Here is a 22,719-nt window from a genome sequence, read left to right on the forward strand (position 1 = left end):
AATAATTTGAGAATTAAAGAGATCATAGGGGGATCTTAATCCAATACAAAGATAAGACAATCTTTGTTTCCTCAACTTGTGTATTGAAGAGAACGTAAGTTTACATTTCTTGTCCAAACTAATTATCTTAATTACTTATCTACATATCAACATTGTAATTGAAGAACCTAAAAGTGCGTTTAAGTGTGTATTTGAATTACATATCTTAATTGCATTTCTTGTCCTGTTTGAGTGTGTATTTGAAGAACTGTATTTAACACTAAAAAAATTTGTTTGAAGAAAAAAATACCGATATAATTAAAAAAAAGTGAAAGCGCTTTTAAGGGTTCAAAAATGGCCAAAACGCACTTTTAGCAAGCTTAAAAATGAAACTTTTACCACAAAGCGTCTATCGAAAAATTTATTTCTCAAACACAATTCCGAACATGTTCTAAGTGAATCTCGAATCTGAACTTGTAGAAAAGGTGATCTTTATTGACTGCCGCATTGTATTCATCATCAGTGCATCCACTTTTTAGCCATCCGTTCGTCGGATTGCAACACATACCGCCATCATGGGACATCACTCTATCACAGAACCATGTCTAATGCTGTGAAGATGTCCAGGGCACATCACAGAGAACATCGAATGAAGTTAAAAGCTTTCCAATGAGTTTCTACCCAAATAACATCCGAAGACAAAATACATAGCCTAAACGTAATGCTACAAAACCAATTCAACAATAACTCTCTCCATGGCCCTGTGACATCCACAAATACACAACTCTCACAATGACGCCGTAGGTAGTACCAAGAAGAATCGCATGAAGCTACACAAACAAGAAATACAAGACTACTATTTACTCAAAACCTCAATACAAAGGTAGCTGTGCATGCATTGAAATAAAAGAACAATTTCAGCTATTGGAACAGTCATTGGTACAATGACAGGAGTACATTCAAGAGGTCTTGGGTTCGTAAGTTTTTGAATATTCTTGAACAATGAATGGACCAAATGAATTGAAGCTGGTCAGCCCTCTTCTGACTCTGCACAACAATTCACACGTTAGAACAAAACTAAGACATAACGGGTTTGGTTGATAATGCTCTTTTGGAGAGCTTGCTTTTTGCCTTATTTTTAGCATTAACAAACAATTTCAGTATAAAACACCTAAAACTCTACTATAACATTTATGCCAAATCAGAACACTTTTTCAATTAAAAAGCAACAAGCACCACCTAAATAGCATTATCGAACCCAATAATCCCGGATTTAAGGACGCGGTGTCCCCTCCGGTACATTAAATCAGCCTACTCAATTCACATTGATAAGGGAAACACATTTGCCACAGCATCAGTGAGGTAAAAACAAAGAAAAAAAAACTAGGTGAATTTGGTATTTCTTAGACCATATCAAATTTCTTGATGATATAGCAAGCATGTCCACTCGATGTAGTGATGAGATAATGAATAAGAGCAGATATAGATACTTTTCATACCATTTATGGCTTCCATGTTATCTTCCTTGTAGACACCAAGGGGTGAGCCATGGACAGATAAAAGCATCTCACCAGGCTTAGGCAACCTCAGTGTTTTCGGTGTCATCCCAACAGACAGCCTTTGGCTACTCACCTGCAAAAATGATCATATGTAACTTAGCATCTCAAGCTAATTTGATAGCCATCCACCAAAAAAAAAATTTGAAACCTAGCTGACAAATACTCTAGAAGCAATCTCAGCCCTTTAGCAAGCTTTATTTTTCTCACTCAATTACAGTCACTAGCTACCTATCCTTATATATTTCTCCTTTTACAAATAAACTACTTTTATTATTTATAAATCATAGACATTGGGATAAAATCTCAAGCACCGACACCAACTAGTGACAACAGACACAACAACCATAAAGGTTTTTTTATGTACTTTCATTGGGGTATCTGTGGTGCAATGGTAATTGTCGGCAGGCACTTTGTGTTGCATCAGCTGAAAAGCTTCTTCAAGGTCCTAGAGTTGGACTATAGCATTTTAAGAATTCGAACTAACTAGTGCCCTTTAGTAAACTACTTGGCCCTTCTACTTATTTCGACAAATGAGACAAGAGTTTGGTTCCAAGGTATTACACAAGTTATGTTTTAGTAAGAGTGAAACTTTATGCAAAGCAATATAAACCCAAGTGACCAAGAAGAGACAAACCCCAGGAGTTTGTAGACCATCTTGCATCCCAAGCAACTGAGTATCAGATGGCTCCTCCAAAACCTACAAAACAGATATTTCAGTAAGATAAAAGGAAAGGAAACATGGCATTTTTTTGTGAATATCAAAAAGTCCAGGGATTGTGCTTTAGGGTCAATTTGGTTTTGCGCTTTAAAAACATGAGATTTCAAAAATGACAATCTCAAAATGTGTGATTTGAACAATTTTTGAAATACAGTTAAGCTTTTGGGAAAATTTCGATTAGCCTTTAAAATCATGTTTTTCTAAAAATGCACCATATTACCTGCATTTTGAAAATGTAAATTTTTTTAGGTTTTCAAACCACTCTTGTTTAAAAATTAACTCCCAGGTGAGACACTTTCTACGATTTTGTTTAGAAACACACTTTTAGCTTGCGAAATCGCAAGGCCAAACAAAGACTTAATAAGTTTATCGCATGAAGTGCAAAATAAAGACAATTTCAATTGCATTTAAACAAACTCAAAAGAAACCATCCTTTGTTTTGGTAATTAGTAATATACGCATCCTAAAACCCTTAAATTTGTTCGCATCAAATATAGATAGATAGCAAGAGAACATACAAAGTCACTTATTTGCAGATTAGCAGCACCTACAAGGCTTGTCTTCACTGCCACCAATCAAGCACCCTTGTGAGATACAATCAATCAAAGAATACAAGTTTAAGCATAATTCATCAAAAGATTGAAATTCACAAATACCTGCTTTGCTCGAAAACTGAAAGCCACCCAAAGATGCAATAGCAGCAGAGCAGTCTGGATAAGCCATGGACAAGCGGCGCAGAAGAGACGTGTGAATGTCGCTTCCATCACCTTGGTTCATGGGCAAATTACCGTCTTCATTGTTCCATTGCATTTCAAATTGTCTGTTTCCTTCATTTCGAACAACTAAAAGATTCGGAAGGTTTTCTTTGAAAAAATTTTGAGCTGAAGTTTGCAGTTGTTCCTCACTGAAATAAGAGCGAAGCAAACGCACTTCGGTCAGCAAATGTTCAATTTCCACATCACGAATAGCCCTAATCGCAGCACTTTGTCGCTCAACTGTTTAAAAAAAAACAAAATCAAATTCAGAAACAAAGATATCAAATTGAGAAACAATTCTACCATTTCTTCCATGTATTACTTAAAGAAAAAAATAAAAAAAAATAAAAACCTTCTTGATCTGTAAAAGCAGCTTGTTCCTTATCAATTTGGGCCTCCATTGCACCGTTTACATCATTCACAGGAGACGACGGTAATTTCTTGACAGTTTTCTTGGCTCTTCGTCTTGCCATGTTAATTTACTGCAAAGCCAGCTGTCATTCGAAACCCTAATTTTAAGCGCCAAAGTTATAGGATGTAATCCATAAGTGCAATTGAGAAATTTCAAAAAAATATATAAGAGGGGCTCGGATGTTACCAGTCGCCAAGGCTTGGTCGGAGGGTCCGCAAAGGGAAGTTCTTGCTTACTCTGTTTCCTTCGGAACCAAGACAATATTTGAAATTGGTGAAGAAAGCAAATTTTACTTTGGGCGGAAAAAAAGTTTGAAAACTACATATAAAATATGGAAAATTTTGACATAAAAAAATGACACCTAAAATGTGTGTTTTTTTTTTTTTTTTTTCAGTTTTATGGAAATGTTGATTTTCTGTCCAAAATTGTGTCTTCCATTACTGTCACGTCAACATTTTTGTCGTATCACATTATGACAATAATATTTTAATAAAAAAATCAAAATTTTAAAAACAAAAACAAAATGAAGGGGTGACGGGCGATGGGATTACCAGTCTACCACCGCTAGGGCTAGCGTTGGCCGCAAGCCACCCATAGGAGGTGGGGTGACATCCACATCGCCCTCTATCCTTCATTTTATTAGTCTTTCATTTTTATTTTTTTTCTTTTATCTCTATAGAACTGAGCCACACAGCCATTGATACCAATATCTATACAGTGTACACCGTCTATTATCTGCTGGCCTTGGAAATTGCAATTCTTTAACACATTTTACTAAAATTCTGCTGAGGAACAATGCATCAAATATTTGCACAAGTCTGAACCTCCAAATTCTAAACAGGATTGGATTAGTAAACCCTAATCTACAATTCACAAAAATTTGCTCAATCTACAAACGGATACTCACACTAACACACAATCACCCTCTGGGCATATCAATCAGAAGTTTAATCTTTCAAATTACTCAGGATTTGAAGCAAAATATGGGGAAAATGCAAAATTGGAGAGAAAATAAGCGCATTACCGAAACAGAGAGAAATAGAAGAGGGAAGAAATTTACCTGATTTGGTTTTCTTCTCTGCTTCTGCAACGAAAGAGAGAGAGTCCATCAACACAAAAGAAAGAAAGAAAATCAAAGGGAAAGTGAAAGAGTCGATCGATTGGAAAGGGAGAAGAGAAAACCCTTAAATATTTCAGCCTTGGGCGGGCTGTAAATGAGCCGAGCTTGGGCGAGCTTGGGCTGTCCAGGCTCGGCTCGTTTATTTTTGAGTCAGGCTCGAGCTCGAGTCGAGCCTGGCTTCGCTGCTCGAGCTCAGCTCGATAGGGTCTGAACCCTGTTCGAGCTCGAGCTCGATCTTACAAATTAAAATTAAATAAGGTTATATAAGTTCTAAACAGATTGGATATCAAAACCAACAGCAGATAATTATGGGGAGAAAGGATCAGCCAAACAAACACATCCAAAAATATTTACACATTTTTCTGGGCAACCAAACAAACACATCAAACGGCAGAACCCCAAACCACCCACCACCCAAGAAGAAACGGAGAAAAAAATAACCCAAAAAGAAAAGAAAAACCCATAAATCTGATCACCTCCTCCGCCTCCGATCCGCAGCGTACTGCGAGAGTGAAACGACCTCCGAGAGCGGCGTGGACAGCGGGGTTGGCAGCGGCAAGTTCCTGGAAACCGGGCACGAGCCGTTCAGCTTCAGCCAGGCGTCGAGGTGTGTGGTTGCTGCGGTGGTGGTGGTGGTTGCTGTTGGGGGCACTGGGGAAGTGGTAGGAGCGGCAACAGATATAAGAGGCGAGGAGGATGGTGGAGACTTGAGAGGAGAGTCGAGAGAATGGAGAGATATGATTGACAGATTTTGGTTAAATTTGGGTTCTCTAATTTGCAACCGTTGGATTTGGAAAAAAAATTTAAAAAAAATGTTTTTGTTTTTAAAGTTTGTATTTTTAATGAAATTTAATAATTATTATTTTAAAGTGGTGCGAAAAAAATATTGACATGGCACCAATGGATGGCATAATTTTAGATGGAAAACCAACGGAATGATACATTTCACATTTTCGAAAAACTTATGCCGTTAAAAAAAAAAAAAAAAAAAAATTGAAGTGTGACTAATCATTCTATAAAAGAGAATCAAAATAGTCACACTTCAAATGTTTTTTTTTTTTTTTAAAAGTGTGACTATTAAAAAGTTCTGATTATGAGAGTTAGGTGGGCAATTAAAAACCGCCTCGTGTCCACTATTCGCTTTTCCATATGGGTTACGGGTGGATTTTCAACCGCTAGCCATGAGTAAGCAAATACAAAGGATAACGCATAAATAAAGCCCACGCGACACTACGACTGTTACTTTCTAATTTTGCAACAGAAAATGCTATTTAATTTCTTTTCTTAGAAACTTTAACAACAATCTTGTTTGAATTATAATTCAACACATAATAATTTATCAAAGCTCTAACACATAATTTCTCCACTCAAACTAAAGGCTTAAAAATTGATTTTTTTACTGCTTGTTCTTTCATCCTATTAATTTTTAGGACTAATTACTTTTTTGGTACTTGGATTTTCACATTTTTTTTTTTTTTTTACTTACCTATGTTTCTATTTGTATCACAAATTATACATATGTTATCGATAAATACCAATTTAGCACATCCGTCAACAATTCATAAAAAAAATAAAAAATAAAAAAACTAATGGTTCAACCACCCCATTTCGGCCTAGGGGTGGCTTGGTTACCCTAGGGTCAGAATGGGGTGGCCAAACTGTCAATTTTTTTTTTTTACAGAATGGTGACGGAGGTACCAAACCGGTATTTATCGATAACATAACATATGTACCATCTGTGATACAAATAGAAACCTAAGTAAGAAAAAAATAAAAACGTAAAAATTCAGGTACTAATAAGGTATTTAACCATAATTTTTAATTGTTTTATTTTCTTAATGTAATTAAAATTAAACTTTTAATTATAAGTGTTACAAATGTCCTGCAGCCAGGTTGAACCGAATTGATAAGAAATTTGTGTCGATTTTTACATTTTGATCCGAGAAATGATATACATACTCTCACATTTCCACATTTAATTTTCTAAACCTATACGTAGCTTTTGAAATCACCATAAGATCAAAATCCAGTAAAAATTCATCATAAATCTAATAATAGTTTTATCCTTAAGGGGTAGCTCAAGCTTTAATCAGCCATGAACCACTTCTTATAAAGTAGAAGTCACTAATTCAAATCATCCTTTCTCCTTTTCCTCTCTTTGGGTGGTTGTGTGGACGTGTAAAAACTAAAAAATAATAATAATAATTTAAAAAATCACCCATAAGTATAAAAACTGATTCTTGTAATATTCTTCTACCGCTGCAGGCGGCATGCGGAAAGATCGACGATAGCTACTATGCACGGCCCTGTCGCTGTCTGCTAGACGTGAGTGCTAGTGCTGGTCAATTGCAATCCGACGATCTCCAAATCTTCACTCCGAACCCGTAACTTGGTTCGGAACCCGAAATTCGAACCAAATTAAGACTGAGTCTTAAGAAAGCGACAGAGTTTAGTGTCCGGAAACTCTGAAATAATCATTTTGACAAAGAACGAAATGAAACCATTTGTTAATATCTTTATCACTTCCCTTTCCAATCATACTGTTATCGCCAAATGGGTGGACGCCACTTGTGCATTGGCGTGCTGCTTTCGATATGAGTCTATGACGCTGAAAAAGAAGAAGAAGAAGGAGAACACAGTCGGTGTGAGCTGATTTATCCAAAGGAGGCTCATGTCATGTAAGTAGTGATTTTAGAATTTTTTTTTTTTTAATAATGGGTTTTCGTTTAGTATGGATTTTTTTTAGGATTGCTTGGAGAAATTGAATGAGCATTAACATTGGTGTGTAGAGAAATGGCAGGTAAAAGAATTTGAAAATTTGGGTATAGTTCAGTTTAAGTTGTAAGTTTCATTGAATAAGAAACTTTAATGGCAAAGGTTTATGGGTTATGTTTGGATTTGAATTGCAATATCCTCAGACATGATAAGAAATGGTTAATTTAATCATTTAATTTATATTTTAACATTATGCTGCTTAGAATTCATAATCTCAAATTTACAGAGTATGGTTTTAATGTCCTAATTCTGATGACGTCAGTGATAAAGTTTAGTCATATTTGCCGATGAGCTTTATCTCAAATGGGACATCCTCCTCCCATAAGAACAATGTGAAGGGTGAGGTCCTGAGTTCAAGACTCATTGGCTGCGTATGTGACTTGTCATAAATCTGAGGTTATCAAACTAGTGGTACACCTATTTTAAAATACGTAATATGCAGTGACACTTATAAAGAAATATAGGTAGGAAGCTTGCATGTGAAAGGTTGCCAGCCAGGAAATTAGAAAATGCAGTCTTGCCTGTCACATGAGGGAAAAATGCTGCATGTCGTCCGAATTCTGCTTTCATCACAATGCGAGTTTCCTATTGGTGCCTTGATCGTCTGAGCCCTACCTGGTTTTCAGGCTTAGACAGTATATGTTCTACACTAATCAGATTTTGAATTCAAGTCCTTAATGTAGGATGGAGATTTGATTTTTACTGCTGGAGCCTGGATGCTCTGCCAAGATGGGAGACACTTTTGTTTAGTTTAAAGAGTTTACAATCCTATTTAACCAAAAAAAAAAAAAAAACTAACTATTCAGGTGGGGCCACATCCCGATCCTGGTGTTGCTTGAAGTGGGAGTTTGGTGGTAGAACTGGACTAGGACTGGTGGCTTTTGATCATAATGATTTTTCCCATTGCTGAGCTTCATCCACCTTCCTTGCTTACATAGATTTGAAGTCCATTGATTTAAGATTTTACTCTTCGGAGACCATAAGATTTACAATCCACCTTCCTTACTTGGTGTTATGTGCTAATTATACATAGATTTGAACTCCATTGATTTAAGATTTTACTCTTCAGAGACCATAAGAATTACAAGGGTGGAATCTGGATATGGTTATGGTGGAAACAATAACTATGTATCTCATTGTGACGATGGATGCTTATTAAGCTTGGTGCTCCTTAGTTGCACAACAGTGTATGCTAATCCACAGATTTAAAATCCCCATGGCTAAGATTTCTGTTTGTGGAAAGGATGCACAGCAGAACTAGGATGTGGTAACAGATATGGAACTATTTGGAGGTATTGTTGGTGACACACTGACACTAATAGTTATCATGGAAGTTTATTCAGTTTTATGCACCAGACTAACATGGTCTTATGTGCTAATTAACGCTTTTATGATTGGGACTTGCACATCTTTAAATCCTAATATGAGAAAGTCAATTTAATTGTAGACTAATAACTTGGTTTATGTTACCTATTCAATGTGCTAGCTGTGATAAATAATATAGAACTCAGTCTATTGGGGGAGAGTTTGCTAAGAAAAATATTTATGTATGGCATTGACCTAACTCCATTATACACACCAATCCCGTTGTGCAGGAGCAGAAAACAAGCTTCGTCTACTGGTTCTGTTTGACCTTGAGAGCACTCAAGCACCAAACCACCAATGCTACAAAGAGAGCCAGTAACAAGCTTCTTCTTGACTGTGTAAAAGCAGATCTTCTGGCAGAGATAATCTAAGATATTTTGTTGTACTTGATGGCATCTACATGTAAGCTGTCTAACTCCCTCTGATGGAAATCTTTTGTTCGCTGTTGCATCTGACTAGAACAATATTATTGTTGACGTATTAGTGGCTGGTTTAGATCTATAATTGTGAAATGTCTTCTGGATCTTTTGAACAATAAAGAATGTTTTGCTTTGCAGCATATGAAGCGGTGCACAATGCTAAAGTATACTTGCAATTCAAGCAACCCTTATTTTGCCAAGCATGCATTAATTGTTGTAGATTCTAGACCACTTTGGTGTGGGGAAACTTTGCAATGCATGGTTTGAAGGCTGGGAGTTTGGGGTAGTTGACTTAAGATTCGTTGCTCACTTTAAAATCTTGAGGACTGTAGGAACCTTGGAATACTCGCCTTTGTCAGTTCTGCAAGGAGAAGGGTGCCTCTATATATCCTTATCAGAACTTCCAATCAAATAGCTTAAACTTCATCCTCAGTGACCATATCTATCCTCAATGACCATTGTGTACCTTTAGGAACCAACTCTTCCAATTAGTTTGCACTAATTCATACTAAATGCTGTAAGTAGAGCACTAAATGTCTCTTCCCTTACAACCCAGGAAAGGTTCTAGCCATATCTATGTTATTACCCCCAAAAGACTAGGTCAATGTTACAATTGGAGCCCCCCTAGAGTCGCTTATTTAGCTCAATTTCACCTAGCAAGGAACAAATGTAGGACTTTGACACCCATCTGACACCTTAAATCTATCCACCTAATATGGGACTTAACTACTTGGGGTGCCATAATATCCGTCAATCAAATCTCTGACATCCTTATTAGGGCCCATGTCAAGTTGTAATGCCCCAATGCTATATGGTATTATTAGGTTAGTTCTGATACCATTTGTCGCAATCTACGGAAAGTGTGAGTCACATTTATGCTATTAACCAAAGAGGATTAGTCTATATTATAATTGAAGCTCCATAAAGTCACTTTTATATAGCCCAATCTCAATTAGTAAAGAACTAATATGGGACTTAGCACCTATGCAACCCCTTTACAATCCATCCAGCCAATATGGCACTTAAGTTTTTGGGGTGCTACATTATCTACCCATAAAAACCCATTTGGAGCTACTATATCATTATAGAAATACTACAGTATCTCATACAACTGTCATTTATCCTTGTTAGTCCAGAATAGGGTCACTGCAATATAATCTTACTAAAAATGTTATATCTTTCACCTATCTTTCATTTGGTCCCTACAAAAGCAATCTGAGAAAACTTTGGGTTAACATAACCTGTTTATGTCTGCTGAGGCATCCATGTACTTGAGCTTTTGGACCTTATGCTGGAAAATCTAAAAACCAGGCGTACTTGTTTTTGGGCATCTACACCAATATTGCTGAGCTACTAATACTTTGAACCCTCCTGATGTGGCTCATTGTCCATATATTGCTGTGCCATATTGTTAATATTATTTTTATCATTTAGATACATCGCAGTCATTTTCTCCCTTGGTAAAAAGGAGGGGGAGAGAGAGAGAGCATTGCTATAACATAAGTACCTATTCAATCAAAGTGATCAATTTAGGTCAGAAGTCATTTCTGTGTCCAATTATCTATGTAATGACATTGAATTTGGAGGAGATATTCTAGATTTGAGAGAATTTTAGGAGATCTTTTAGATTTTCTGGAATTTCATTTGATTTATATTTCCCTGGACTGATGACTCACTCTTTTCATGGCTATAAAGGAACTGTCAAGTTTTGGTGATCTGAAACCTATTTTAGAGCTTGTTTACTCTTGCTTCCAGGCCATTTTCTCTTATTTTATTGATTTTAGTAAATTAGTTCATTTCTCTCTCCTTTTTCTCTATCGGTAAAAGGAGGACGAGAGAGAGTATATATGCCAAACGAATCAGTGCAAAGACACGTAATAATTATTTTGTGAAATATAAGTGTCAAGCTTATCTATGTAACAAGTATGCAAGTAAATTTATGGTGAATGCAATTACCTATTCTGATAAGTGACATTTATCAAAGTACTCATATTTCAGCAATAAAACACAATTAGTTGATTAAGATGGTAATAAGATTAGTAGCAATGTTATTAGAATCAAAAATCTTGTCTGGATTGGTTTCATTTTGGAGTGACAGTACGAGATTACAAGAACAAAGGGTTAAAAGAGACCAAGCATAAGATTTATGAAAATTGAAAAGGAAACAAAGTACTTGTATATAGCCTTGTGGTTTCATTAAGAAACAGAAGTAAACGATAGAGAAGAATAAATTTATAGCATTGATTTTTAATTAGTATCAAATTTATGAAGTCCATTTAAAAATTTGTTAAATGTGAATGGTAAAATTTTCTAAGAAAAACAACTGTTATCTATCTCTGTATCCATTATCATGCTATTAGTAACTCACTGACTCATCATCCCCCCCACCCACCCGGCCACGCAGCAGTCTCCTTTAAAAAAATGATTTCCTTCTGACTGACATTTTTATATTTATATCAAAAGTTGTTGAACAGAACATGTTTTCTTTATTTTTTTCCTGGGAACTCAAGAGTGTTGTATCTATTGGTTGCAGCTCGGTTGTTCTTACGTCCTACCATTACATTTCTCTTCTTTATATTGTTGCCTCCGACTTCAAGCCTTAATTCTGTCAGTGGTCCCACCAAACATAGACATGAGGTAATTATAGCACATCATGGTGCTGTTGCCACTGATGATCGCCGATGTTCCAGAATAGGGATGAAAGTTCTTCGTGAAGGAGGTCATGCCGTTGATGCGTCAGTGGCTGCTGCTCTTTGCTTGGGAGTCGTAAGTCCAGCATCAAGTGGCATTGGTGGAGGAGCCTTTATGCTTCTCAGGTTAGCCAGTGGGAAGGCACAAAGCCTTTGATATGAGAGAAACTGCCCCCTTGCAAGCTTCTGAGGTATTTCAAATTACTTTAACTGTATCTTTTCTTTGAATATGTTTTGAATGTGAGTGCAAACAGTTCTTATTAAACGCAGTATGGTAATGAAGAATCTTTTCGGGGCTTGTTTCTTTTATACTTCCTCCATGGTTGCATTGTGTTTGGCACTTCTCTTACTTGCCGCAAAAGAGCAAAAAATAAAATAAAATAAAACAGAAACAGAGTTTAGCACATGCATGTCCAGAGATATGACCCAATAATTCTTATGAAATACTGTTTTTCTTTGCAACTAATACGGATCTACATACTTTATACACTAATGTGAAGATACATCTGGAAACTAAATCATTTTAAGCTGCGACTGAAATTGACAAATGTTGGATTGGTGTCTATTATTGCTTGCTGAACTTCATGTTTCGCGTAAAAGATTCTTTAGATCATTCTCTTTCATAATTATTCATTTTCAGAATATGTATGCTGCCAATGCTACTTTGAAAACAGAAGGTGCCCTCTCCATAGCAGTTCCAGGGGAAATTGCGGGCCTTCACAAAGCTTGGAAACAACATGGAAGGCTTCCTTGGAAGAGGCTTGTAAGGCCAGCTGAGTGTCTTGCTCGTTTGGGATTTAAGATATCACCATATCTCCACATGCAGATGGTCAAAACAAAGTCAGGGATCTTACAAGAGAAGGGACTCCGTGGTATATTCACTTCAAACGGAAGTCTCTTACAGCTGGGTGATATCTGCCACAACAAGAAACTGGCACAGACACTAAGAACAATTTCAAAATTTGGCCCAGTGGCCTTCTATAATGGTTCAATTGGATTCAATTTGGTTAGTGATGTTCAGAAGGTTGGAGGGATACTGACAATGAAGGACTTGCAAAGATATCGAGTTAAATTGAAAGAACCAATCTCTGCTAACATTTTAGGGCTTAAAATACTTGGCATGCCTCCTCCTTCAGGGGGTCCTCCAGTGATACTTGTAAGTACATCTCTGGTCTGCTTTGGTTACGTTCTTTTTCTTATTTTAATCTTTTTAGGAAAACAAATAACAAAAGGAAAAAACAAAGCTGTCATTGACCTAGCTTTATTTATTTCATCACAACAGATGCTAAACATTCTTGCTCAATATGCAATCCCTTCGGGTATTTCTGGCTCCCTTGGAGTCCATCGAGAAATCGAAGCTTTGAAACATGTATTTGCTGTGAAGATGAATCTTGGTGATCCTGACTATGTTGATGTCTCCAAAGTTCTATCTGATATGCTTTCTCCTAATTTTGCCAAAGAGTTAAAGAAAACCATATATAACAATATGACATTTGATGCTGGACATTATGGTGGAAGGTAAGTTGCTTAATTGGTTGTGAAGCAGTTCGTCTATAAGATCATTAGGCTAAATAACGTATATACAAACTGTGTGTTATATTTTATTTATTTGTTGGGAAACTTAGCATTATATTGTCTCAAATTCGTACATTTGATTCAACAGTCCTACCACGTTGTGTCGTGTTAGTGCCACATCATGGCATTCAGGTACTTGTGGTTGTCTTAGTGACAAAGTTGAGGTCTTAAATTTAAATCTATTTTTGGTTCTTGAATGAAGTAACTGAAGTGTCTCAGCCGGAAAAGCAATGGTGATTTGTCAAATATTGAGTTTTCTCTGTTTCATTTTTGCAGCTGATGCTCCTCAGAATTTGAATTAATTCTATCTGTGATCTATCTTGTTTCCATAAGTCTTCAACAATAATATTTGTGTGCATCTGAGAAAGCATGAGTATGAAAATGTTGTGAATCTAGAGGATGAGTACCAAAATGATTTGTGAAGCATAAAATCATATTACTGTGCGTGCAATTTATTCTAATCAGGCACTCAATATTTCTTTGATAGGAATATTTTTTTCATCAAAATTCAAATTGATACTTTGTTTTTCAGAAAGTACTTTCATTCATTTGGGTGGTTGAAATTTGAATAAAAATACCTACAACAAAGGCTGCAATTTGCATATTATGGGCAGATGTTTGGTGCTTAACTAAAACCATACATGACTTGTCCGTACCTCTTCATGTCTCTTGCGCTTGTAGATGACCCATCATCATGTATTCCAATTTATAACCCTAGTATAAAATTATTTATACTGAATCTTGTTTCCTAACAGATGGAATCAGATCAATGATCATGGCACCAGTCATATATCCATCATAGATCGTGAGCGAAATGCTGTTGCCATGACTTCGACAGTGAACTCGTATTTTGGTTCTCGAATACTGTCACCAAGTACGGGGATACTCCTGAACAATGAAATGGATGATTTCTCCATTCCAATGAATGTTTCTGCAGGTCTTCCACCTCCAGCACCATCAAACTTTATCAAGCCTGGAAAAAGGCCATTATCATCCATGGCACCTACTATTGTCTTAAAGGTATGCTCTAGGAGTGTTTCCACCGAGTTATGCTCTAGGATTGTTCTCCTCTGAATTGAGGACTGGCACCATTTTGAAATTACTGAATTAATTGTCAGTACTGCCCAGGACTTTCCTATTTCTCATTGGATCCTTCAGAATGAGTCGCATAGATTATGCAGTATATTCCTGTGCAATAAATCATGTGATATTTTTCTATGCTTCTACAGAATGAGCAACTGAAAGCTGTGGTAGGTGCTAGTGGGGGAGGCATGATTATTGCTGGAACTGCAGAGATTTTGTTAAATCATTTTGCCAGGGGAATGGATCCCTTCTCTTCTGTCATGGCACCGAGAGTCTATCACCAGGTCTTTATCTAAGTCCATCTTCCTAAATCTCTGTGTCTCTCAATATACCCTATGATCCACACATAATAATAAGTTCTTCCATGATGCATACTCATGCTGTGAGGTGAGGATTGTAAGTGCTAATGCTGGCATTTAGATCAAGAAAAGGTTGCCGCGTAGGTCTAAACTCTAAAGACATCTGATTGGATTGGCTAATCCTTCAGTGAGTTAGGTTCTCCTAGTATGAGAATGGAGCCGAATTTTGGTGCATCTAGAAAAAAAATACTAAACCATGATTATCATTTGAGTCACCTAACCAGCTGAGATTCTTGAGGTTTCAAATATTTCATATAATACTATAAGACTGCATCAATACCTATAGAAAAGTTTGTTTTGGAGAGCACGCTGTTATTTTGATTTCGTTTACGGGGTTCTTGTTCCCATATTAATCCTGCAGCAAAATGCATTAATTTTACCATTTTTGAGCTTTTTTTTTTTTTTTGTTTTTTTTGTTTTATGTTGATACAATTTTTTTTAATCAGCTGATACCTAATGTTGTATACTATGAGAACTGGACAACTGTGAGTGGCGACCACTTTGAAGTACCTGCTGATATCAGGGCAGCCCTTCGGAAAAAGGGTCATGTCCTAGAAAGCCTTGCTGGCGGGACTATTTGCCAGTTTATAGTTCAAGATGTAAGGACTTCTTCAAACGAAAATGGTGGCGCTGGAAAGCTTGTGGCCGTGAGTGACCCAAGAAAAGGTGGACTTCCTGCTGGTTTTTGAACTTTTGGTAACGTTTCTTCTGCTGGAAGATGATTGAAATGTGGGATTGACATTGTGATAAGAGCGGCAAATGAGCACAAGTTTTCTGTTCTTGAACAAGATTGACGATTTGGTTTGTTGTTGTTTATATTGATCTCCTTGTGGAGTTTTCATGGTTGTGATAGATTGGTCGTGGGTAATTTCTATCTCATTTGCTTATGATAGAAGCACTATTTTTATATTGAAGACATTGAGAGCGGTATCTCTTCTCCATCTCAACCTTATTAACCCTATTTTAGACTTGATAATTATTTACACAACTATCGAACCCGACACGAAATTAACAAGTTAAACTTTGGTATGGTCGGGTTCACGTCACTACCAGGTCGACCACTTGTCAATTCCGGGTCATCATGCTTAACCCACGGGTGACCCAGTTGACCTATTTATAAAAATCGAAATTTTTTTGTAATAATAATAATAATAATAATAATAATGATAATAAATTTTACAATTAAAAAAAAAAAAAAAAAACTTAAACTACTAAACCTAAGGTCCTAAACCTAAACTTTAAAGGATGTTCCTCGTTGGCAAAAAAAAAAAGGGAAAAAAATGTAAAATCAATCTTTATGGTTACTTAATTTGTAATTAGCTCCATGTGATATCAAAATAATTTCAGAAGTTTCCGAAATATGTTAAATGAACAATTTACTCCATACAGGCAAATTTTGTCCACTAACATAACATATTCCGATAATATGGCACATCAGAGCTAATAAAATTGTAACATATATCCTATTTAAGTTATTTAACTAATTCAAGTTACTTAAAAGCAAATAGGTAAAACTTCCTTCACACAAAAGTAAAGAGGCTTTCTTATTTATTGTTTTCTTTGTTGTACTTTAAAAGAGCAACCTTTTCAAGAAGGATCATCAAATGTAAAGAGGATAACTGGATAAGTGTGAAAACGTCTAATGATATGGCATATGAATATTTCTTTTCTTGAATGTATTTTGTGTCTTTTGAGTCCTTAGCCCAAAACCAAAACAACTTTTTATTTTAATTTTCGAGCGAGTAAAACCAACAGTTTTTTTTTTTTTTTGGAGCAAACATGATAAGAGGGGTGATTAAATATGTCCATTATACCTAGGCATAACTACAGTAACAATTGTTTATTAGAAACTATTTAGGAGGGGCTTTTATGGCTAGAACCGCATGTGCTTCCTTAAGACCAATTCAATTATAGCTTCACCCAGTTTCACTAGAACATCACTGACATCTAAGGTGACTAATACTAGTGAAACTTATATTATTGATTTTCTATTGGTAAAGATGGCAATTTAACCTGTAATTCGCGAACTTGATACCAACACGACATGTAATTATAAGGTTAAGGTAGAGGTTACGGATTCGGGTCATAACAAGTTAACCCGTTTATAACACATTTAATCAACGTGTCCAACGAGTTAACTTAACACGGTTATTAATTTTTATTTATTTTTACGTCAAATTTTCTTTTCTTTCACTTTCTCTTTTTATTTCCTTCACTCTCAGCAACGCCGCGCACAGTGTCTGAGTCTCTCATCTCAACTCTCATTCTTGCATGCCTGAATCCTGTGCCTCTCTCTCTCTCTCTCTCAATATCCGAATCCGATCTCCATCTCTCTCGGACTCTGACTCTCTCCTCGTCCATCTCTGAGTCTCACTCAATCGTCTCTCACTCGGACTCTGTTTTTAGCCGTGGGTCTCTCCATCGGCTGTGGGTCTCTCTGTCACTTCGTGTCTCTAATGGAGGCCCTGCGCCCACCCTCTCCCACCTCTTCGTCGGATTTGTATGCATATCTCCTCCAGACAAGCCTCAAGTCCAAAGACCCATTTGCCGGAAAGTTAATTCATGCTCGGATAATCAAAGTTGGGCTTCATCTTGGCGTGTTCTTGATGAATAATCTCATGAACTTCTATGCAAAAGTTGGGTCTACTTCCGATGCTCACCGCGTATTTGATGACATGACCATGAAGAACACATTCTCTTGGAATACAATACTTTCGGCATATGCAAAACAGGGAAGGTTAGATAAAGCACGTCGTGTATTTGAGGAAATTCCTGATCGTGACTCAGTTTCGTGGACTAGTATGATAGTGGGATATAATCAGATTGGTCATTTTGAAAATGCAATTAAGATGTTTGTAGAAATGATTGGAAGTAGAATTTCACCGACTCAGTACACCATTACTAATGTTCTTGCTTCATGTGCCGCTATTGAAGCTTTGGATATTGGTAGGAAGGTTCACTCATTCGTCGTTAAACATGGGCTTGGTAGTTGTATTCCCGTGGCAAATTCCATGCTAAACATGTATGTTAAGTGTGGTGATTCAATAACAGCAAAATTTGTTTTTGATAGAATGAGATTGAAGAACACGTCATCATGGAATGTTATGATTTCATTGCATATGGAGTCTGGTCAGGTTGACCTGGCTTTTGGCCAATTCAAACAGATGGCAGAACGAGATGTAGTTTCATGGAATTCAATGGTTGCAGGTTACAACCGGCATGGTTTTGATGTTGAAGCGCTGAAAATCTTCTCAAACATGTTGAAAGATTCTTCATTAAAGCCTGATAAGTTCACATTGGCAAGTGCTTTGTCGGCCTGCGCCAATCTTGAGAAGTTAAGTCCTGGGAAACAAATCCATGCCTATATCATTAGAACTGAGTTTGATACCTGTGGGGCAGTTGGGAATGCTTTGGTTTCAATGTATGCCAAGTACGGTGGGGTTGAAATTGCAAGAAAGATTGTGGAGCAAAGCGGGTCTTCGTCTCTCAATGTTATAGCTTTTACAGCCCTGTTGGATGGCTACGTCAAGCTTGGGGATATAAACCCGGCCAGACAGATATTTGACTCATTAAGGGACCGCGATGTGGTTGCATGGACAGCTATGATTGTAGGTTATGTGCAGAATGGCTTGAATAATGAAGCTTTGGAGCTTTTCAGATCAATGATTAAAGAAGGCCCCAAGCCAAACAGCCACACTCTAGCAGCCATGTTAAGTGTCATATCAAGCTTGGCTTCTTTGTATCATGGCAAACAAATTCATTCAAGTGCCATAAGATCATGGGAAGCATCATCAGTTTCTGTGAGTAATGCTCTAATTACCATGTATGCCAAAGCTGGAAGCCTTAACAATGCAAAGCAGGTATTCGATCTAATACGGAATAATCGAGATACTGTCTCTTGGACGTCCATGATTATTGCTTTGGCTCAACATGGTCATGGAGAAGAAGCCATAGAACTTTTTGAAGAGATGCTGGCAGTTGGTATTAAGCCTGACCATATAACTTATGTTGGTGTGCTCTCTGCCTGTACACATGTGGGATTGGTGGAACAGGGTCGTAGATATTATCTTTTGATGCAAGATCTACATAAAATTAAACCCACCTAAGCCATTATGCATGCATGATTGACCTGTTTGGGCGTGCTGGATTGCTACAAGAAGCACATGATTTCATAAAAGGTATGCCTGTTGAACCAGATGTCATATCTTGGGGTTCACTTTTAGCTTCTTGTAAGGTTCATAAAAACATGGAGCTAGCAAAAGTTGCAGCAGAAAAATTGCTTCTTCTTGAGCCTGGCAATAGTGGGGTCTACTCATCCCTGGCTAACTTATATTCAGCTTGTGGGAGATGGAAGGATGCTGCTGAAATTAGAAAATCAATGAAAGATAGAGGAGTAAAGAAAGATCAAGGATTCAGTTGGCTTCAGGTGCAGAACAAAGTCCATGTCTTTGGGGTCGAAGATGGGCTTCACCCACAGAAAGATGACATATACAATATGACTGAAAAGATCTGGAAGGAGATAAAAAAGATGGGTTTCATTCCTGATACTGAATCAGTATTGCATGACCTTGAGCAAGAGGTAAAGGAACAGATGCTTAGACATCACAGTGAAAAACTTGCAATTGCTTTTGGGCTATTAAGTACTCCAGAGAACACTACATTGAGAATCATGAAGAACCTTAGAGTGTGTAATGATTGTCATTCCGCCATAAAATTTATCTCCAAGCTTGTGGGCAGAGAAATTATTGTGAGAGACTCTACTCGTTTTCACCATTTCAAGGATGGTTCCTGCTCTTGTCAGGATTATTGGTAGGCAAAAAAGGGTGGGATTTAAAAAGACAAAGAATCTGATGGTGAAGTGGGCAAAAATTTCATGTATGTAGGATCCAAAAAGTTGATGCTCGATGTAGAGAGCATGTGTTGCTTTCCTTATTATTCAGTAAAGATTTTGGCCCCCCTACTGATATGACTTTCCATTGGAGTTCTATATTATGGGCATCAGAGGATGCTTTTGGAATGAACATGTTGTTCTAGTGGCCATGAGAACGTTATGTCATTGCTCGTGCTGGGTCGCTGTATCTTGAAGATGCAATGCAACTGTTTTGACACTGAATATTTCCAACGACTGTATGGCGTTTATTGGGACATCTTTATGCTCGAGCCAACCTGTGAAGTATATGAAATCTGGTATATACTTACATTTATCTTTTAGTGTTTCTACTATTGACACAAGAGATGATGTTGTTATATTACTCTTGTATGAATTAACATTGAAATGCCAATAAACTTAAAATAGGTTTTGCATGTTGATTATTAGGAGGAAAAGAAAAAAAATAAAGGAATTGAAAAAAATAGATGGTAATCATGCATGCATTTGATTTTAGCCTTTGATTGTCATGATGTAAAGAGTCCCGGATAACGATTCTTATAAAAGCTACTCTTGATTACCAGTGTCTTGGCCTTGTTGTAAGACAAAATCACTATGAAGCAGACACTAGGGATTCATTCCTTGAGAATAGTAATAGAAGCTTGTTTTTGTTAAACTCGTTCCATTCTAATGGAAAGAAATTGTTAGCCTAAATGGTGATATTTTGTGCTAATGTGTTGTTAAAAAAAGGAAGAAAAAAAAAGAATAAAATATAATAGCATATTTATTCTTATCACGTGCTTTGTTGTTCATAAAAATGTCAAACTTTTTCCATTACTTAATATATTTATTTTTGATTGCCAATTACTGCAGGGTTGACTATAATTATTAGAATTCATCCAACTTTACTTTACTAAATATCCGTTAAAATTGCACTTGGATCCTACAATTTCCCAGCAAGAAAACGGATGCGCATTAGCACAACGGCTTCACTCCAAGTCGTTCCGATGAATTGAGAAATGCATGGTCTCCATACCTTGAGAAGTTTTGAAGGGCGAAACCCTCCGACCCACAAGAAAAAGCGCTCAGCTGATGTTTTCCATATGCCAGACGTCACATAGAAGACATCAGCTTTTGTCGCGGTTGCTTTGATGCGGAAAAGTTGAAAATAGTGCGACATGAAAGTAATTGCTGAAGAGCTCTCAAACGATCGAGCAAGTGAGAACCGACATTAGTGCAATGAGCTTGACGCTTCTCCTTGTCAATAACTCTGAGCACTGCCAGCCCCCAGCCGAACATACAGGGTTCCCACCAAAAGTATTAAATTGAATTTTCTGGGCCAACACACTTGCTATCTCTGGGGTTGTCACCATTGGTAAACCATTGCCGATACCCTGATCGATTTATTTGAGAAATGTAATGGAATGGTTGCACAAGATAGCAACCATTCCATCTTTATTGGTATAACATGTCTCTTGAATCTAACATGTCTCAAATCTCTTTCTATTTCATCTTTATTGGTATATCTATTGTAAAATTTGGACAGAGTTTTCCTCTAAAATAGGTTGGAACAAGTTCCTCAAATCTAGTCTATAAAATTGTCATACGTCTCTTTGAGCACGCGACACATGGCTTTGTAAAATTATTAAAAAATATGTGTTTCTCATATGGTAAGGGACAATGGGACACATGACAATTTTATAGACCGGGTTGAAGGAAGTTCTTCCAACCAAATTTGGAAGAAATCTTTGTCCTTGTAATTTAGATAGCTAATATTGGTATTGCCCTTTTATAGTACTTCTTTAACCCTCCAAATTACATAAAAATATGAATCCAGCAGCCAACTTTTAGGTTTTTATGCATAAGCAGACCTCCTTTTCTTAGTACTGAAAAACCCTGTCATGTAGGTACCTTTATTTGATTAATGCAGGCCGAATTAATCTATGAATGCAAACCTTAAGAAAGTCGAAGTTAATTCTTCAACTTTTGATATTCATTTTTCTGCATCATGCTGATGAAAATTGCATGAGGATATTGGTCTTCTGACAGGATTTTGTCAAGCATGCTCACTAGACATAGACTACATACAGGATAATAGTACTCGTAGAAAGATTGAATATCACCATTTGAACATAAACATTAAGGTGGTGTTTGGCAAAGGTGTTGCCTAGCCTAGATACTGTTTATCCTCGGTATAGGTGCATTTAATAAAATTATAAGTCCTGAACTTGATGTACAATTACCCTATTAGCCTTATTTTTTTCTCCAAAAAATTCCAGCGCTCTCCAATTTCCTCCAGCTCCCTCACCTTTCTTTCCTCCCTGTCTTCTCCTTCATGACTCGAGTACTGACCCTTGCGAGCCTTGCGAGGATTCGGAATTCGTGAGGGAATCGGGCTGGATAGATTCGGTCTAGCAGTAGAGAATGGAGCGCAGGGGGGGACGGTGCTTTGGAGATTTTCAAGGAAAAAAAAGTACAGGAAGGTCACAACAAGCAGAAGGGGGGGACGCCTGGTTTGGTGTTTGGCAAGGGGATTTTTGAGAGAAAACAAAATCCTGCTGATTTCAGGATGCTCGCACACACGGGGGACGCCTGGTTTTGTTTGCAAGGGCAATAGCGCAGGGGCGGGAGGGGAAGACAGGCGTTTAAAGAGCTCTAAAGTTTTTCAAGAAATTGCAACCACCCAGAACAATTCTCCTGATTTTTCAGTTATTGTATTTGAAAATACAAGAAAGAATGGAGAGAATAAACAAAGGGTACATGACAGATTGACATAAAAAACTGATTTTTAACTGTAAATGAGGAGAAACGAAAAGAAGTTGACAAAAAGAGGATAATGGGTGTGAGATTTTCCGCTCACTCTTGAAATCTCTTGCTGTAATATCTGGAGGGACGGCCATTGCTATGCGAGTGCCCAAGTTAGTTTCTGTGAAGACTGGTACTTCCACAGTCGACGCAGCCATTCAATCGATCGTATGGCAAAACAAGCCAGAAGGACCTTAAAAAAGGAACCTTTACACAGTGTGGGTGCGGAGGGCAAACC

General features: G+C 37.1%; 3 protein-coding genes across 4 annotated transcripts; 2 read left to right on the forward strand and 1 right to left on the reverse strand.

Annotated features, from left to right (window-relative positions):
- Positions 1–816: 816 nt before the first annotated feature.
- Positions 817–5,275, reverse strand: LOC132171499 (uncharacterized). 2 transcript variants are annotated; one of them, XM_059582824.1, is made up of 9 exons: positions 5,020–5,275; positions 4,484–4,507; positions 3,610–3,667; positions 3,364–3,505; positions 2,913–3,251; positions 2,775–2,821; positions 2,173–2,235; positions 1,479–1,611; positions 817–1,026 (listed from the first exon to the last, which is right to left on the reverse strand). In XM_059582824.1, the coding sequence occupies exons 4-9, from the start codon at positions 3,482–3,484 to the stop codon at positions 1,010–1,012; spliced, it is 720 nt and encodes a 239-aa protein (XP_059438807.1). In that variant the 5' UTR covers positions 3,485–3,505; positions 3,610–3,667; positions 4,484–4,507; positions 5,020–5,275; the 3' UTR covers positions 817–1,009. The 2 variants fall into 2 exon arrangements, with proteins under 2 accessions (XP_059438807.1, XP_059438806.1); XM_059582823.1 differs by having other exon boundaries at positions 3,364–3,520.
- Positions 5,276–6,934: 1,659 nt separating this feature from the next.
- LOC132171829 (glutathione hydrolase 1-like) lies at positions 6,935–15,756 on the forward strand. Its single transcript, XM_059583231.1, is given in 9 exon segments — positions 6,935–7,221; positions 8,914–9,085; positions 11,636–11,937; positions 11,939–11,983; positions 12,433–12,948; positions 13,075–13,310; positions 14,123–14,387; positions 14,597–14,734; positions 15,256–15,756. Coding segments are annotated over 8 exon segments (1,758 nt in total). The 5' UTR covers positions 6,935–7,221; positions 8,914–9,072; the 3' UTR covers positions 15,499–15,756.
- Positions 15,757–17,156: 1,400 nt separating this feature from the next.
- Positions 17,157–19,874, forward strand: LOC132172022 (pentatricopeptide repeat-containing protein At2g22070-like). Its single transcript, XM_059583443.1, is given in 2 exon segments — positions 17,157–18,910; positions 18,913–19,874. Coding segments are annotated over 2 exon segments (2,355 nt in total). The 5' UTR covers positions 17,157–17,265; the 3' UTR covers positions 19,623–19,874.
- The last annotated feature ends 2,845 nt before the right edge of the window (positions 19,875–22,719 follow it).

Source organism: Corylus avellana, chromosome ca2 (genome assembly GCF_901000735.1).
Source record: "Corylus avellana chromosome ca2, CavTom2PMs-1.0".
Classification (NCBI taxonomy): Eukaryota; Viridiplantae; Streptophyta; class Magnoliopsida; order Fagales; family Betulaceae; genus Corylus; species Corylus avellana.

Excerpts from the sequence above, each read along its gene's own strand:
- LOC132171499 (XM_059582824.1), bottom strand. The coding sequence starts at position 3,484 with ATGGCAAGACGAAGAGCCAAGAAAACTGTCAAGAAATTACCGTCGTCT. Across the intron at positions 3,252-3,363 it reads TGCTTTTACAGATCAAGAAG|TTGAGCGACAAAGTGCTGCG; the intron begins GTTTTTATTTTT and ends TTTTTTAAACAG. Across the intron at positions 2,822-2,912 it reads TCAGTTTTCGAGCAAAGCAG|TGAAGACAAGCCTTGTAGGT; the intron begins GTATTTGTGAAT and ends GATTGGTGGCAG.